This window comes from Scleropages formosus, chromosome 5, assembly GCF_900964775.1.
Source record: "Scleropages formosus chromosome 5, fSclFor1.1, whole genome shotgun sequence".
Classification (NCBI taxonomy): Eukaryota; Metazoa; Chordata; class Actinopteri; order Osteoglossiformes; family Osteoglossidae; genus Scleropages; species Scleropages formosus.
The window spans coordinates 37,331,611-37,349,179 of record NC_041810.1 but is presented as its reverse complement, the minus strand read 5'-3'; the positions used below and the strand labels follow the sequence as shown (position 1 = coordinate 37,349,179).

General features: G+C 47.4%; 1 protein-coding gene and 2 non-coding genes across 3 annotated transcripts; all 3 read left to right on the top strand.

Annotated features, from left to right (window-relative positions):
• The first annotated feature begins 6,398 nt into the window (after positions 1-6,398).
• trnaw-cca (transfer RNA tryptophan (anticodon CCA)) lies at positions 6,399-6,470 on the top strand. Its single transcript has one exon. It is a non-coding gene; the product is annotated as a tRNA-Trp (tRNA).
• Positions 6,471-10,016: 3,546 nt separating this feature from the next.
• Positions 10,017-15,346, top strand: LOC114910566 (uncharacterized). Its single transcript, XM_029252227.1, has 5 exons — positions 10,017-10,058; positions 10,430-10,520; positions 10,898-10,966; positions 11,888-12,075; positions 15,017-15,346. The coding sequence occupies exons 1-5, from the start codon at positions 10,017-10,019 to the stop codon at positions 15,275-15,277; spliced, it is 651 nt and encodes a 216-aa protein (XP_029108060.1). The 3' UTR covers positions 15,278-15,346.
• Positions 15,347-15,422: 76 nt separating this feature from the next.
• On the top strand, positions 15,423-15,494 carry trnap-cgg (transfer RNA proline (anticodon CGG)). Its single transcript has one exon. It is a non-coding gene; the product is annotated as a tRNA-Pro (tRNA).
• Positions 15,495-17,569: the final 2,075 nt, after the last annotated feature.

The following is a 17,569-nucleotide window of genomic DNA, read 5'->3' as shown; positions in this document are numbered from 1 at the left end:
AAGGGCTCATTGTTCTTGGGGCTTGGTACCCAATCTCAGAGTGTGGGGATGATGATATCTCCCCCCCTGACCTGTTGTCCTGGCTCCCCCTTGCCGTAACATTTGTGTTGTACCTCATCAATCTCTAGTTGCGATAGCAGCTGTTTCTTGCGGAAGTTGTAACACTGAGCTACTAGGTGTTTAGGCGTTAGTCTTGATGTTGGGTTTCGAAGTATAATATATACACACACACACACATTTTCAGAACCGCTTGTCCCATACGGGGTCACGGGGAACCGGAGCCTACCCGGTAACACAGGGCGTAAGGCCAGAGGGGGAGGGGACACACCCAGGACGGGACGCCAGTCCGTCGCAAGGCACCCCAAGCGGGACTCGAACCCCAAACCCACGGGAGAGCAGGACTGCGGTCCAACCCACTGCGCCACCGCACCCCTTGTATAATATATATATATATATATATATTTATTTTTTTTTTTTAAAATTAACAATAGGGTTCTGTTTACACTTCAACATCTGATTTCTTAAAAATATAGTTAGCTAAATAATATCTTAGTATTACAGCGGTAAATGAGCTTACTTGTGAAGGTGAATGGTTAACATACGTAGCGTTATATTAAATACACAGCTGTACCAATGGGGAGATGACTAATGGCTCAGCGGCAGCTCTTCCTTCACCTATCTTGCTAGTGGGTATCTTAACCGTTAACGGGACGTCAGCGGGGTGTCCCGCAGCTCCGCCATCCCGCTACTTCAGCTCTTTCTCTACAACTAGTATATGTATTAACGTGGTTGGAGCTGCAAGTGCACTGTTTCTGCCACGCCCACACCTCCGGGCCGACACGGAACACCTGGGACGCAACGCAGACTACAGCATAGAAGGCTGCGTCAGACCACCAGCTGATGCGGAACCTTGATCTGCCTCTTCGTTAGCGACCTTCTCTAGCCATTTCCTGTTCCCGAACGCCTTCCCCGAACCCGTCCCTTGTTCCCCTGATCTCCTGCCTCTTTCTGATCATCGACCTCTTGCCTGTGTACTGACCTCGCCTTTTGGATCCTCCCTGTTACGACGTTCGCACCTCGAAGACCCTTTGCCTGTTCTCTGACCTCCTCTCTTGGATTTCCCCGAAGACACCACGATTACCGCTCTGCACTTGGGTCCGCCGCTTCCTTCAAGACCCGACCATGACAGTTTCGCAGTCACTTAACATGATGAATAGCAAAGCTCAAAACGTGAAGGCGAAACAAAAGGCTCAGAGAAAGTCTGTTGAAATCAGAAAAATGGAAGCATCCAAAAGGCTCAGTTCATAACAATAATTAGTTTTGCGTCGAGCAGAGGCAGCTCTGACTGCAGGAGGCAGAATGGATTGAGGAGCACAGACGCTGAGTCATGCTAACACCAGGCTGTGAAGTGGTGGGCACAAGAAAACAGGGATGAGATAATCCTAGTTTAGTTAGTAGGTTAATCTTTTTTAGTTCAGTTTTGTGCTCTGCTTTCATCAGAAATTCTAATGTACTATCAAACCAAAGTACTACAAGTATTTTGTGTGTGTGTGTGATTAGTTTAGCTTTGAAAGCATAATTTCTAAATGCTGTAAAGTGATTTCACAATCGCTCATCAGAGAAATATCGCACTTGCTAGAAAATATTCCAGCACCGATCTAAGAAATAAGTTAATAAATAAAATTATTATTGAAAATTGTCAGTTCTCTGCTAGACTGGCATTTGTTGCCGGTTTTTGTGTGGCACAAAAGCCTGAAATTCAGGAGAAGGAAGTGAGTTCAGGCATGTTTACTCTCAGAAGCAGAGAGATGCATGAAGTGCATGCAGGTCAGCACAAGACAATGCACAACCTTGTTACGGTGTTAAAAGGCAGTGTGTTTTCTCTGCACATCTTTCTCATTTCAACGTCTGCACTGGCTACCCACCAGATGTTGCACATGACATCTTTGAAGGCATATTACCAGTTGAACTGGCACACTGCCTGAACTTGTTAATTTCAAAAAAATATTTCACACTTGACATTCTCAATGAGTCCATTCAGAAATTTCCTTATAGATGGACAGATAAGAGCAACCGTCCTCATGCTATTCCCAGGAGATTCCTGCTTAACAAAAGTATTGGAGGAAATGCTCACGAAAATTGGAGTCTTCTGAGGTTACTTCCATTTGTAGTTGGACAGTCGGTGCCCTCATCTGAGCCAGCCTGGCAGGTTATTGTGGACCTTAAAGGTATCGTTGAATCGGTTGTTGCACCAGTGCACACAACACAATCCATTGCTTTCCTTGAAGCCAAGATATGTGACCACAGATTTAGGTTACAAGAGGTGTTTCCGACTATAAAGCTGTTGCCAAAACATCATTTTGTGGAACATTATCCACAGATGATCAGTTCATGATGGCATATCACTTGGAGTCAGCCACAACTGAGAAGTCTTGCTTGAATGTTTCAGCTTTCTCAGCTGTCTCTGTTGACATTTTGCATCAAGAGGCCGGCGAATGGTGACACTTAAAAGATTCATACACGTACAAGGTTAGATTGCGGTAATTTATGTTGTGTTCGTTAATCGCATGAGTTGATACGATAATATGCTAAATATGGTAACAAGAGGGTTACCTAACATTTCTTGCCAGAGGACTAATTTTGTTTTTAGCAAAGACATAAGAATAGTCATTGTAAGAGTTTTAAGGGAAGATATCCAGCCCCCTATCTCTCTGAGCTAAATTACCCTCATGTTGCCATTTACTATAGAAATGTGCATGTTAAGGAATACATTTCTGAAGCACAACAAAAATAATGTTCAAATCTGTTTGTTAAAATAAATCATGTTCAAAGGAAGAACTACCACACAAAGAAAAGAATTTTTGGTCATTCCGCTGAAAGAAAGTATTGGCAAAATTAATTGCATTTTAAAGGCAGATTAAAATTGTGTGGCAGTTCTTCCTTTGAACATCAGAGAGGTTTTCAACTCCCACCTCCGACAGAGCTTCAACCAGGTCCCGAGGGAGACTGGGGACATCGAGTCTGAATGGACTATGTTTCACGCCTCCATTGTCGGGTCGGCGGTTCGGAGCTGCGGCCATAAGGTCTCCGGCGCCTGTCGCGGCGGCAATCCCCGAACACGATGGTGGACACCGGAGGTAAGGGATGCCGTCAAGCTGAAGAAGGAGTTCTATCGGGCCTGGCTGGCTCATGGGACTCCTGAAGCAGCTGACTGGTACCGACGGGCCAAACGGAGCGTGGCTCTGGCAGTTGCCGCGGCAAAAACTCGGGCTTGGGAGAAGTTCGGTGAGGCCATGGAGGAAGACTTTCGGTCGGCCTCAAAGAGATTCTGGCAAACCGTCCGGCGACTCGGGGGGGGGGGGGGGAAGCGGTGTTCCACAAACACTGTTTACAGTGGAAGTGGTGCGCTGCTGACCTCAGCTGAGGATGTCCTCGGGCGGTGGAAGGAGTACTTTGAGGATCTCCTTAATCCCTCCGACACGCCTTCCGTAGAGGAAGCTGAGGCTGGGGACTTGGAGGGGCACTCGTCCATTACCCTGGCTGAAGTTGCTGAGGTAGTCAAAAAACTCCTCGGTGGCAAGGCTCCGGGGGTGGATGAGATCCGCCCCGAGTTTCTCAAGTCTCCGGATGTTGTGGGGCTGTCTTGGCTGACACGCCTCTGCAGCATCGCGTGGAGTTCGGGAACGGTGCCTCTGGACTGGCAGACCGGGGTGGTGGTCCCTCTTTTTAAGAAGGGGGACCGGAGATTGTGTTCCAACTACAGGGGGATCACACTCCTTAGCCTCCCTGGGAAAGTCTATGCCAGGGTACTGGAAAGGAGAATCCGACCGATAGTCGAACCTTGGATTCAGGAGGAGCAATGCGGTTTTCGCCCTGGGCGTGGAACACTCGCCCAGCTCTATACCCTCACTAGGGTGCTGGAGGGTTCGTGGGAGTTTGCCCAACCAGTCCATATGTGTTTTGTGGACCTGGAGAAGGCATTCGACCGTGTCCCTCATGGCATCCTGTGGGAGGTGCTTCGGGATTATGGGGTTCGGGGCTCGCTGTTACGGGCTGTTCGTTCCCTGTATGACCGGAGCAGGAGCTTGGTTCGCATTGCCGGCAGTAAGTCAGACCTGTTCCCGGTGCATGTTGGACTCCGCCAGGGCTGCCCTTTGTCACCGATTCTGTTCATTATCTTCATGGACAGACTATCAAGCTGTTGCCAAAACATCATTTTGTGATATATATACATTTTTTATTGGACTTTCCTCCAAGGGAACTTACCATGTTAAAATACCTCTTCAGCCATTTACACAGCTGAAGCATTTCGCCAGAGTAATGTTGGGTAGGTACTTTGCTCAAGGGAACTGTAGCAGTAGCTGACATTTGAACCTACCAACATCAGGTCAAGAGGCAGCAGCACTGACCACGACGCTACCAAGTGTCTCCATGGGCTTTAAAAGGCAAACAGTTAAGGCAGTCAAGATGACATTAACCACTTTTTTTAGTGTTTACAAACACTTTTACCACGGCAACTCATCAACACGTTTCAAATGCACAGAGGTTCTCGGTTCTGGCTCCGTTGTGGTGGAATGACCTTCCCCTCTCACTCAGAACTGCCTACTTTTGAAAAGGGTCTGAAAACTCATCTCTTCCGGACCCATTTCGCCCAAGATCTCTCCAGCTCATGTATGGTTTAAATGTTCATGCACCATAACTTCATGAACGTCACCAGATAAAGCCTTTACTCAGCCACTACTCTGGCATCTTATTTGCTTGCTTGTGTATCTTCTAATATTAAAAAAAATAAATAAATTAATTAAAAAAAATGTTTAAAAACAAAATTGCTAGGAGGATATCGGGATTTGTCTATCTTGTGTTTTATGCACCTCCTTGAATGATGAACCTCGGTGCAGCAAGTGGTAGGTAACAAACTAGGTTTACGTGGGTCATATGTCTCTTAATGTAATGCATAAATTGTACTTTTGCTGAGATGTACGTCGCTTTGGTCAAAAGTGTCTGCCAAATGAATAAATGTACATGTAAATGTGGCTCCAAACACTTGAGGTAGAATCCAGACACAGGAAATTAAGCTGACGTGATGATGCCATTAAAAGTCCTGAAATGACACCCATGAGCTACAGACTTTACACCAAGGATCTTCAAAGACCCGTGAAGGTAAACGTTAAGCGCAGGCTAAGGCAGTACCTCTCTGCGTCGTTGTGCTCTTCCTCAGACATCCTACTGCAAAGGAAATCCTTCAAGGTGCAGGTATTTTCCATCCACTCAATGAGACCAACGCTGAGGGCAGAACCACAATGTATCGGATATGTATCGCACAGATGCTGCACAACGTTTCCCAGACACAAACCCATGGACACCATAACTAATTAAACATTGTGCCTTACTGACCATTGAGAGCTGACCTTAGAGTTGAGGCTAATTTGTTGAAATCATCAACACCCCACAGTAAACTGGTAAATTTCTTAATTTGATTTATTTTGGAAAGTAACCTAAATGATTACAGTGTGATATCCAGCATTGTTAACACTAATCTGTAAGTGACCTATTTACTTTGCTACATAAATTTCATTGACTGGATCCAAAAAAGTCATGGGGATGACTTTATAGATACGCAGCACCATGTTCTTCTGAGAGCAGGTGGCGTCACTCCGAAGGATGGTGCTAAAAAGCTGCTCGATGCGCTGGTGGAAAGGAGCTTTTGTGCTGTTTTGACCACGGTTTCGATGGTGTTGGGCCTGGGATAAGTCCTCGCTGATGTTGAGCCTCACGTACTAAACACAGCCCACCCTCTCCACTGCCGTCCCACTGATTAGAACAAGTGTGCGGTCTCCTCCCACAGTCATCTCCTTGGTTTTACTAACGTTCAGAGAAGAGGTTGTCGTGCTGACATGGTACTGAACGCTGAGCTGTAATCAAGAAGCAACATTCTCACATATGCCCCTTTCCTGTCCATGTGTGAGAAGGCAGTATGGAGGGCAGTGGCAATAGCACCCTCCGTAGACCTGTTCTGGCAATATGCAAGTGCAGTGGGCCTAGGGTGTCAGGTGGCGAAGAGGGGATGTGAGATTTGACTAACCGCTCAAAGCACTTCATGATAAGTGATGCGAGCGCTGCAGGGCGGCAGTCATTTGAGCAGCTGAGTCTCCACAAGCATCCCTGCAGAGCACGGAGGCCAGTGGCTGGGCTCGTCCAGAGGTGGACCTCTCGCACCCTAAGTGAGAATCGTACCCCTAGACCACCAAGCATCCCTCGAGGTCACTTTTTGACCCACCTCGTGTTACTTTTCCAGAGCCCCGCATTTTCCAAACTGTACTTCTTCTTGGCCCGTTTGCTGGGCGGAGACGCTGGAAAGTGACACGGTCTGCCCCCTCATTCAGGATCCCTCAGGTACCGACCTTGTGGCGCAACGGTAGCGCGTCTGACTCCAGATCAGAAGGCTGCGTGTTCAAATCACGTCGAGGTCAGGCCTGGCATTTTGGCGACCCTCCGATGTGCACTCTCGAGCTAGGTCACAGAGTGACACAGAGCGCTTTAACACAAGCATGAGGCAAGAAGAACAGTTGCAAACAAAGAAGACAGTCGACTAATGGCTACCATAATGCAGCCCTTTTATAGAGCTATGAGTATCCCTACTGGCCACCAGGGAAAGGAGCAAAAACTCCCAACTGAAAGTTGAGGGAGAAAAAGAAAACCTCTCGGGGTGCACAGGCCAGTGGCTGCCCATCGCTCCTGGGCATTCTAGTTTAAGTAACAATTGTAAGCCAGTTTAACAAGCAATAATGATATTGGTGCTAAATGGTGTCTTGGATCCCCAGCTAAGCATGGAACGCCTCGTTCATCATGGCAGTTGGTCAACATCCTCAGTCAGCATGGGATTCGTCTGTCACCAACGGTCAGCCTCCTCAAGTCTTACGTAGCGAGGCAACGCTCAACAAGAAGAGAGAAGAGAGTTAGTAAGTTGTTACTTAACTTAATTTATTATGCATTTTCATAATGGTGGTAAAAAACAAGCAAGGCAAGTGGAATTACATTTCGAGGTGGAATGCCTGAGTGAGCATGTCAGTCTTTAATTGGGATTTGAAAACAGAAACAGACGGGGCAATTCTCGCAGCAGCATTTTGTACCAGCTGCAGCCTGGATACAGTCTGGTATGGACGACCCGACAATAAAGCAGTGCCAAAGTCCAGCCTGCTTGAGACAAAAGCATGAACCATCAGACCCAATGATACAGCTGGTGTTGCCGGCATCAACCCTTTCCCTTCCTGGTGGACACAGGGGCGACGAGATCCACTCTTAGAAGACAGGAGGTGCCGGGGTTCCTGCAAATGGAAACCGGATCTGCCTCATGGGAGCATCAGGAATGACACAAAGCCTCAAAAAAACAGACCCACTGCGCGTGGGAGTGACAGAAGACATTGCTGTGACTCACCGTTCGGTTCTCCTTAGTAACCGCTGTCCGGTGAAGCTGCTGGGCCGCGACCTGCTTGCGAAGCTCGGGGCAACTGTCACCGTGACCGAAGAAGGTGGCAACATCGCATCTCCAGTATTGGGACTGTTGTCTCTGCAGGTGTTATCGCAGTACACCGCTTGGCTGCTGGATGATGACGCGCTGCGGTGAGGTAAGGGTGCCTCCCAACTTGACACAGCCCACACGGTTGCACTGCACAGCACACTTCTTTGCCAAAGAAACCGTAGAGTATCGAAACTCAGAATGGAAAGATTTGGGCATTTAAGGTTGAAGGCATCGACTCACCTGTAAACACCATAGCAGTGCGGTACCAGAATAATCTCCTGTTACAAGATGACAACGAGGAAGACCATATGCAAGCATGTCGTGTGAATGTTTCATGCTCAAAGGCGGAAATGTGGTGTGAGAAATTGTTCGTTCAAGTGTGGTGTGAAAATATGTTCAAGTAGTCAATATTTTCAAGTGCTTAATATGTTCTAAAGTGATGTAAGAGTTAAGACGTCCAGAAAATATATGCTGTCTGTTTAACACAATGGAGAAACGTTGATAGGGAAAACAAAACACAAAGAAATTTGAACCCTTAGGATGCATCCCGGCAGACTTCTAAAACAGGGACAAACTGTTTGGAGGGACGTAGAAGACCGGCAAGTAGAGAGCTTTGCCTTACGGCTCATCTCCCCCGTTCACCACTACAGTCCAATACAGCAACCGCTCCCACCTCACTTGTGAATAAGACTCCAAGATGCTTAAACTCCTCCACCTGGAGCAAATTTTCTCCCCTCACCTGAATGAGGGGGGCAACACAACCTTTTTCCATGAGAGAAGCATGGATTCAACCTTAAAGGGGCTGATCTTCATAACAACCACATCCATATCAACATATCTACTCCATAACCTTTTTGGTTCACTGGTTTTCTTTTTTTACCCCCCCCCACCAGACACTAAGGAGACTACTACCAACACATCCTTTCCACCCCAAATGAGACTCAAACCCACAATCCCTGGCTTAGAAAGCCAGTGCCTTAGCCATTAGGCCACTGGGGCTAAACTTAGCAGAATGGCTAAAGGAAGTGTAAATGAAGAGGAACACCACAGTAACGCTTGGTTCTTACATTTTTCAGTAATGCCTTTCAGTTTAACTGTGAAGCCAGAACACACTAAAAACTCCCAAGTGTTGTTCCAACAACAAGGTGTCGCCTGCCTTATGACACTGTGGCAAACGGATGTGTACTTAAGAAGAAAGGAATTATATCATGCGGGCATATGAACTAGAAATGGATAACAGAGTGTTAATTGAACCGCGAGCGACTTTGCATCGTCATGGCAATACAGAAACGCGGATGTGTCTTGCGGAAGAAATTCGACATGACTCAAACAACGGACCCAAGATAGGAGAGAGTATCTTACTTTGTCTCTCCCCAGCTGGAGAGAGAGTCCCTCGTCCCCTGTGCTGGACTCAAGGGAGTCTCCCCGAGCATCCAAAGCACACTCCTTACATACGTCTAGAGGCGCATGCTAAGTGCACGCACATGCACACACACACACACAAATAGTCTTAACCGCTTGCCTCATACAGGGTTGCAGGGAGCCAGAGCCTAACCCAGCAACTGAGGGCATAAGGGGACACACTCAGAACAGGACACCAGTCCATCGTAAGGCACCCCAAGCAGGACTCAAACCCCAGATCCACTGGAAAACAGGACCTGGTCCAATCCCCACTGTGCCACTGCACCACTGCGCCACTGTGCCACTGCACTAGTGCACCCCCCTCTCATGCTAAGCATATGGTGGCATTTCTCATTGGCTTTCTCTCTGCATGATCAGCGCGTGCTCAGCTCGTGTTTGCTTCGAATTTGTTACTTACTTATCTGGTACGTTCCCTACAGGCTAGAGTGAGCTATGCACATTAACCTTATTTATTTTCTTGTTTTTTCGCTACCAGCCAGTGTCTGGTTAGTGTCTGAGTTGGGGGCGCAGTTTCGGTACATTCCTGCTTCTTGCGCAGCGGGCTTTCTGCAGCAGTCATGGAACAAATCAGTTGCACAAAACTGCACAATTTTCTTTTTTTTTTTTTTTTTTCTTTTTTTTTAATATAAAGTGGAGGGAACTGTTTGGTGGGGCGTGAGGGGTATGTGGGGTTTTGGGAGGGATGGAGTACTGGTGGCGTGGTTGGTTTGTGTCCAGCCCCCCTTGATTTTGGCACAAGGGGGTTGAACATCTTTCCTTGTGTATTATTGCATGTTGGTTCTAGGTGACTAGTGACTGCTGTGAGCAGGGCAGCTGGCGGCATGGGAAAGATCGTGTGACAGCAAGGAGAGACTGCTGGCAGGAGGGAACAGACCCCATTAGGGGCTGACATGGGCTAGCAACCTGTGTCAGCAGCATCTTGTGCTTTTGTGTAGCAGGAGGCGCGCCCTGTTTAAGCTACAGACACACAAATGTTTTCAATACCCCAAGAGTCAGTGAGAGCAGGGGTGGAAGACGACTCATCGGCGGATATAACGGCTTTAGACCTTGACGTGAACTTGACGGGGGGGAAAGCATGAACACAACCACGCCAAGTAGGGGTGGATCGGTGCTGCAGGTGTGTATTTGTGGCTGGAGGAAGGTGACTTCAGTGAGAGGCCTAAGAATTCATCAAGGCAAGAAGAAGTGTTTAGGGGGACGAGGCAGGGGCCCCGCATTGATCGCCACGACCTACGGAGTGGTCCAGATAAGTCAGGTGAAGTCCAGGGGCAGGTTGCACACCAAAGACCACAGGACATCAATACCTCTGTCTTAGAGGAGACAAGACCAAAGATGGATGCACAAGGCAGCATCGATCATGGAGAGGATGCGGGGCAGATGATACCAAGATGAGAACAAAAACCTAAGGTGAGATGGCCAGGCGCCACTGACTGTAAGGAGTGGACCTCTAAAAACAATGACTTGAGAGGGATTTTAAATGGCCTGAAGGGTACGGCTGAGTCTAAGATAAACCAACTGGGTGAGATTATATACGACTATGGGAAGAAGAGGTTTGAGGTGTTCGAGAAGAAGCGTAAGGGTGAGCAGAGCATGTTAAGGTCAAGACGGCAGATGGAAATTGAGAGGTTGATTCAGGAAAGAAGAGACTTAAAAAAGCTTTGGAAACGAGCAGATGAGGAAGGTAGAAGTGGCATTAATATTTTGCAGGAAGAATTGAAACGTAGATTGGTAGTGTTGAGGAGAGCGGAAAAGCTTAGATTGAGGAGGAAGAAGAAGGAGCAAGCTATGGTGGCAATTTTTAAGGACCCATTGAAATTTGTGAAGTCCTTGCTTGAGCAAGAGAAGTCTGGTTGTTTAAATGTTCAAAGGAGGGAGTTGGAGAGCTGTCTGCTGGAAATGCACACCGATGGTGAAAGTGAGAGGGTTTTTAAAGTCTTAACCGCTTGCCTCATACAGGGTTGCAGGGAGCGTCGGCACGGTGCTTCTTGGGGAGAGGTGAAAGAATCCAGGCTGGTGGCGGAGCAGGTGAGAGCTCCTGTGATGAGCGCTCTGTGGGTTGCAGCTCCCGTGGAGCCAAGACAACACAGCCTTCTGCTTTTTGCTACACAGCGCTGTGGTGAAGCAAACACCACGTTTGAATACAAGCATGCTCATAAGTGTATTTGGTACCAGAGCTCCTTGGGCCAAAGGCCAACGATCAACTTTGTAGTCGTTTCATCTGGCTTGAGGAAAACATGTTCTGGAAAACTTGGGTGAAGAGAGGTGCTGAGCTGTCAACCCATCACCGTCTGCTGGTGAGCTGGATCAGACGGCAGGGAAAACTGACAGACAGATCCGGTAGGCCCAAGCGCATAGTGAGGGCGTGCTGGGAACAAGCGTCAGAGGACCCTGTCCGGAATGATTTTAACTCCCACCTTCGTGAGAACTCCTCCCATGTCCCGGAGGAGGTAGGAGACATGGAGTCTGAATGAAAATTTGATTTTAAAAGCTTTGCTATGCCTACATGCTTCTGTAATAGAACGTTTAAGAATGTTTAACTGCTCAATAGCCTATGCAAGAAAGCGGCACATTCCAGGCTATAGTTTGCTCTCTGTATGTCCCCTTTTGTGCCAGCCTGTTCCCATGAGATATCAGAGAAATGTGGCTTACGCAGACTCACGTAAAGCCCAGAGGATGTGTGTAACTGTTTCACGTAAGAAAGGAGATCAACTGGTGACAGTGGACGTGTGTGATGAGAGATTGAGGGGCACAGTGACACGCCTGGAATGTTCAAAAAATAACATGTATTCTGCCTATGCTTACAAAAATCTGCCCTAGAATATGTATAAATATCTGCTTGCCTGGCTGCTCTGGTGTGACTCTGCGCACACGAATACATAAGGTTTTCTGCAACTCAAGTGACCGAGTGATCTATCTGTATGACAATTCTCATTTTTCCTACCACAGTTCTGGGGGCTCGTCCGGGATCACGACCTTCTGCCGGGACCGACCCGTGTGCCGCGAGGAACCCGACTAAGGGGGCAACCCTCCTAGGTCTAGGGGACCTGCTGGTGACCGAGCCCGAGCAAAAGTTAGGGCTGGCCCGTCCTGCGGTGCACCGATCGACTCGGACAGAATACGTGACACAGCTGCAGGTAGAATAGAATAGAATATACTTTATTGTCCCATTTATGGGAAATTTGTCTTGGACAACCATGACACGGCCAGTGCGCAACGTTGGACTCACATAAAACAATACATATCATATCATACATTAAAATAAGAATAAATAAAACAACAATCAAAAGATATGAAAAGTCTACTGAATCCCAATCTAAATCTCAGTTTTGGAATTCTCTATTCAAAAACTTAACCTCAGATGGCACAAAAGAATTTTCACAACAATTTGATTTACACATCAAAATCCTAAATCGTCTCCCTGAGGGTAACATGTTGAAATTCTCATGTAAAATATGTGTGTCATTAGCAGCAATTTTTTGTTTCGCTTCTTTTAAAATAGATACCTCGTACAACTCCTGCATGCGTCGTTTCTCTTCCCACCCTTTAATTTTCAGAGCAGTATGTACTAGTCGTGCAAGTTTCGATTTTGATTGGACAGTCAAGTTTCCATGCCATGCTGTAATACCATATCTTAGCAAGCTCTCAAAAACAGACTGGTAAAACAGAAACAAAATCTTCTGGTTAACCCCAAATACTTTTAACCTTCGCAAAAAATGTAGTCTCTGCTGAAGTTTTCGAACACAGACTGTTTATGTGAGAAGACCAGCATAACAAATTATCTATATAAACAAACAACCAAGTATTTATATGAAGAAACCTGTTCAGTAATATTACCATGTATTATTACAGGTCTATGATCCCCCACAGATCTGGGGTCAAAGATCATTTCAACAGTCTTCATTTCATTTAAAATCGAGCAATTATCGTCACACCACCCCACAAACCTGGCAACATCAGAAAAGTACTGTTATCCTGACTAGTTAAACACTCATTAGTGTATAATGTAAATAAAAATGGGTGAGCTAACACAACCTTGCGGGGCCCCCATACTGGTAGTCTTCACCTCAGAATAAGAATTGTTGACCGTAACTTGTTGTGTTCAATTTGTTAGAAACGAATGAAACCACTTAATGCAAAAGGGATTCACTTTTAACTCTGTCAGCTTCCTAATTAGTAGCTGGGGTTGAAGTGTGTTAAAAGCCAAACTAAAATCTATAAAAAGTAAACGTGCAAATGCGTGCGTATCTTCTAAATGCCTATTCACCAAATGAGCGATACAATTAATGGCGTCCTCGGTGCCCCGCCCAGCCTTAAAGATGAACTGAAACGGGTCAAGGGATAATTCAATCTCATCCTTTAGAACAGTTACAACAAGTCTTTCAAAACATTTCATAACATTTGAAGTCAAAGTCACAGGTCTAAAATCACAGTTCTCAACTGGGCAATTTTTCTTGGGAACCGGCGTAATTCTAGTTTTTTCCACAAAGATGGATTGGTATGCGAGTCAAATGATTTCTGGAAAATAGGGCAGAATGCTGGAGGAAGTTCACTGGCACAAGTTTTCAGCAAAAAACCAGAAATTCCATCAGGACCTGTGGATTTCTTGGCTCGTATGCCTCTAAATAGCAAACTAACTGCGTGTGGAGCTACCTCTAATCTCTGATCTGAATTACACATGATAGAGTCCTGATCTACCATTCACACCGAAGGTGACTCAAACCTAAGAAAATAGTCATTTCAGCCATCTGCTCTTTGTTGGTCATCGCTAGTCATGAGCCTTTTTCGGGGGATTCCGTATTGGTTACTACTTTCATAGCAACCCAAAGTTTTTTGGAGTCCCCTGAATTAAAATTTTGTTCTACAGTTTGCTCTGTGTTTTTTCCTTGTCCCCTTCAACAACGCATTTAATTCCTTTTGGACTAATTTTAATTCCATTCTATCTTGAGTGATGAAAGCCAACCTCTTCCTGTTTAAAGACTCCTTGACCTCCCTTGTTATATAACTTTTGTTCTTAGGAAATACAGTTACAGCTTTCTTCTCAGCAACTGTGTCCATACAAACGTTAATGTAGTCTCTTATTGTCTCTGTGGCATCCAAAATATCAATTTCATGAAACAGGAACACACAGGCCCGGGTTGCAGAAACGGTGCTTCTCATGCCAGGAAAGACGGCACGAGGAGTAAGTGAGAGGTTCGCGACTATTCGTCCAACAAACCCAAAACTGTGGAATAGTCTGCCAGTTAACCTCTGTGAGAAGAGCGCTCTATAAACATAAATTGAATTGAACTGATGTGGGGCACCAGGTCGGAGCGGTCAATAGACCAGTTCCTTCACCGCTCGTCCCCCCTTCATCCTAGGCGCTGTGACTGAATGTCGCCACCACCGACACCGTGGTCAAAACAGCACGGAAGCGCCTGTCCTCTCTCCGTAGGCTGAACAAGTTTGGCATGCCATCCCGGATCCGGGGCTAATTTCTACAGGCGTACAGCCGAGAGCATCCCGACCGGCTGCATCACTGCCTGGTATGGGAGCTGCTCGGCCCAGCATTGTGAGGAACCGCAGAGGGCGGTGAAGTCGGCACAGCTCATCGGTGGCTCTGAGCTTCCAAACATCCGGGACATCTACGCAGCCAGATGCCTGAAGAAGGCCTGGGCTATCCTCAAGGAGCCCAGTCATCCTGGTCACGCACCGTTTTCTCTCCTGCCGTCCGCTAAATATTGCCAAAACATCAAATCAAAATCAAACAGACTGCGGGATAGCGTCTATCTCCAGGCTGTTAGACGCCCGAACAGTCGAGCGGCATCCGAATGCAGCAACTCATCCGGTTTTCGTTAAGTAGTTTCACTTCATAGTTATTGGTGTTACCAGATTTCTGTTGCGCTGCAAATTGAAAACGTTATTTGTAATCTTGAGGTATGTTGTTCCTTTTATTTTTTTTTTTAAAAATCACCCTACCACACGCACTCAAAGACATTTCATCGCAGCAACCACTGCTGCATGCTCTATTGTTGTGCATTTGGTGACTAAACCTTTGACCGATTGATTGATTGATTGACTTGCACCACCTGTGCTTAGGTGTCGGGGAAGGCCGCTTTGTCTCCCGGGCGCCTGAAGGTAGTGCACCCCACCGACGCTGGTGTTTCTCCAGCGAAGGCTCTGAACGTCGAGGGAGCACGAAAGAAGAACCTGTGTGGCCTGGAGGTCGGAGATTCGAGTCGTTCCGCTATGCGCGCCGTCTTCCCTCGACCGGACGGCAGGCCGCAAGCGCTACTGGACGTTGCTGGGAAGAGGAAGAAACCCCTGCCGAGGGGCGTCACTGCGCCGTCTCCATTGTAGAGTGGCTCTGTCGACTGGCGCAAAGCGGTACGCTTCATTTAAAAATCTCAAAGGCATTTGGTAAGAATCTCAAGCTGGGTACAAATGCAACGGATGATGCAGTTCCCGACACCAGGCCGAGGAAGGAGGGGCCGAGAGAGTCGGGGGCTCGTTGGTCTAGGGGTATGATTCTCGCTTCGGGTGCGAGAGGTCCCGGGTTCAAATCCCGGACGAGCCCGCCCAGCTCCCTGCTTGGCTGTGTCAGTTGAGCTCTCGAAAGTGTACTGGCAGCAAGAGTGTTGCGGGAAGGTTCAGCATGGGCCAAGGGGCTTGCAGGAAGGCTCTTGCTGAGGAGGGGAAAGATCCCTGGTAGAGCAGGCCAGGCTGGTCCTCCTGTATGTGTGTGGAAGCAGTGCCTTCTTCCTGGCACCTCAGGAGTCAACCAGCTGCTCCCTCCATGCAGGAGGAAGCTTTAAGGCTTGTTCTGATGCTGCTTTCCAGCATGTCAGAAGGTGGCACGATGGATTCTGGAGCTGCATTTTGCTTGTGCTCCTCCTGAATTTGCACACTTAAGCTTGCTTGCACTTCCACAGGAGTGCTGGTAGCAGTGGTGTTCCTGCCTGGCTCAGTCAGTAGTGTGCAAGAGTCTTAAGCTGAGGGTCATGGGCTCAAGCCACGGTCTGGGAAACTGTTTTTCATTAAAGGTGCCTGGGGGAGGTTCTCTTTTGCAGTGTGAGCCCTGCAACCTGGCGTGGGAAGAAATGCGGCTTTCCCTCTTCGACAACAAACGCCTCGTGAAATTTGCAGGGTTCCTTCGCAAGCCGACGAAATCCACGGGGGACGCAAACTGTCCCCATCTACATGAGGAAGGCTCGCATGGCGTCAGCGCTTTCCTGGCTCTGATCAAGGGTTATGCAGCTGCTGACAATAGCACCAGTTGCTGGGCCTGTACTCATGTGCCAAAATCAGTGTCATCTGGACTACCACTCATGCCTTTACCCCTAGGGTTTTGTGGATGGAGCCGTTTCCCGAACCTTTACCCCACAGCAGCTTTGCATCGCGGTGTCCTGTTACACGGCACCGGTGACTTCTGGAAAAGTGTATGAGCAATTCGTACACTCATAGCCACTCCGCGTGAGGCCTCTAACAGTAAAATATTTAGTGTGAGCCAACCGGGTAATCCTGTCTCCTTGGGATACTATCGCGACTTTTCCACGCCGAATTTGACTAAAGACAAATTACACCCTTACGTGACTCTTAGAGCCAACCTGAATGGAACGATCTGTGTCGTCAGAAGTCAGCCTGGCTCTGTCACACGTGTGGGTAGTTCTAAATGCACCTACATGGCCAGGCAAACAAGCCCTGATAGTTCGCAACAGCTTCTTCCAATGTCCAGCGGTACGCAGGAAAATACCTTTAGTGTTACCTTCACGGTGACTTATTTTACCAAACGGTACTTTCTGGGTGTGTGGTAAATGCGCCTAGCCATGGCTTCCAAAGAATCAGTCCGGAGGTTCCTGTTATTTGTCCTATGTAGTGCCCCACGTTCGAAAGTTGTCCCAACCTCCGTGGCGTCCAGATTCTCGTCTCCTCCGCTATCGGAGAAATAGTCCCCCCTTGGTGAAAACTGGACTTTCTGAAACGGGAGAGATATTTTCTGGTATTGTTCCCAACGCGTGGTATCGGTAAAGCTGCTCGGCAGACGCTCTATTCAGCACAAGCATCAGAAGAAATAGCCAACGGTACGACTGAGAGCCTTAAGGACATTAATGCTGTTGCTATGCAAAGGCGAATGGCAGTAGATTATCCTCTGGCCGCAGAAGGAGCAACATGTGCTGTTGTAGCGTGTAGTGTGGTTCACCCATAGTGTGTGAGTGTATTCCACTGATGTATGGATGAGTGACCCATTGTAAGTAGTGTATCTAGCGGTGCGAGTCACCTTGGTGAATAAGGTGTGTGGGCTGATGACACTACATAGAGTTCCTTGGAAGTCGCTTTGGAGAAATAGCGTGTGCTAAATGAATAAACGTTAACGTCGGATCAGAATGTTGCACGTATGTCCCGGGCAATTCCGAGCGTATAAACTCGTTGGCGGGTAACGTTATGGAAGTTGGTTCTCAGTTTCGTGATTTTAAGAACGGTGACGAACTCTGGGACTGGCTAGGAATAAGCAGCTGGTGGGGTGGTCTATTGAAACTCTCTTATTATGAATACTTCTTGCTATTTTATCCGTCTTCCTGTTATTGATGTGTTGTTTGTCGTGTGTTAAGGCTGCTATTGCTGAAACAACGTTCACGACTACAGCAATGGCAC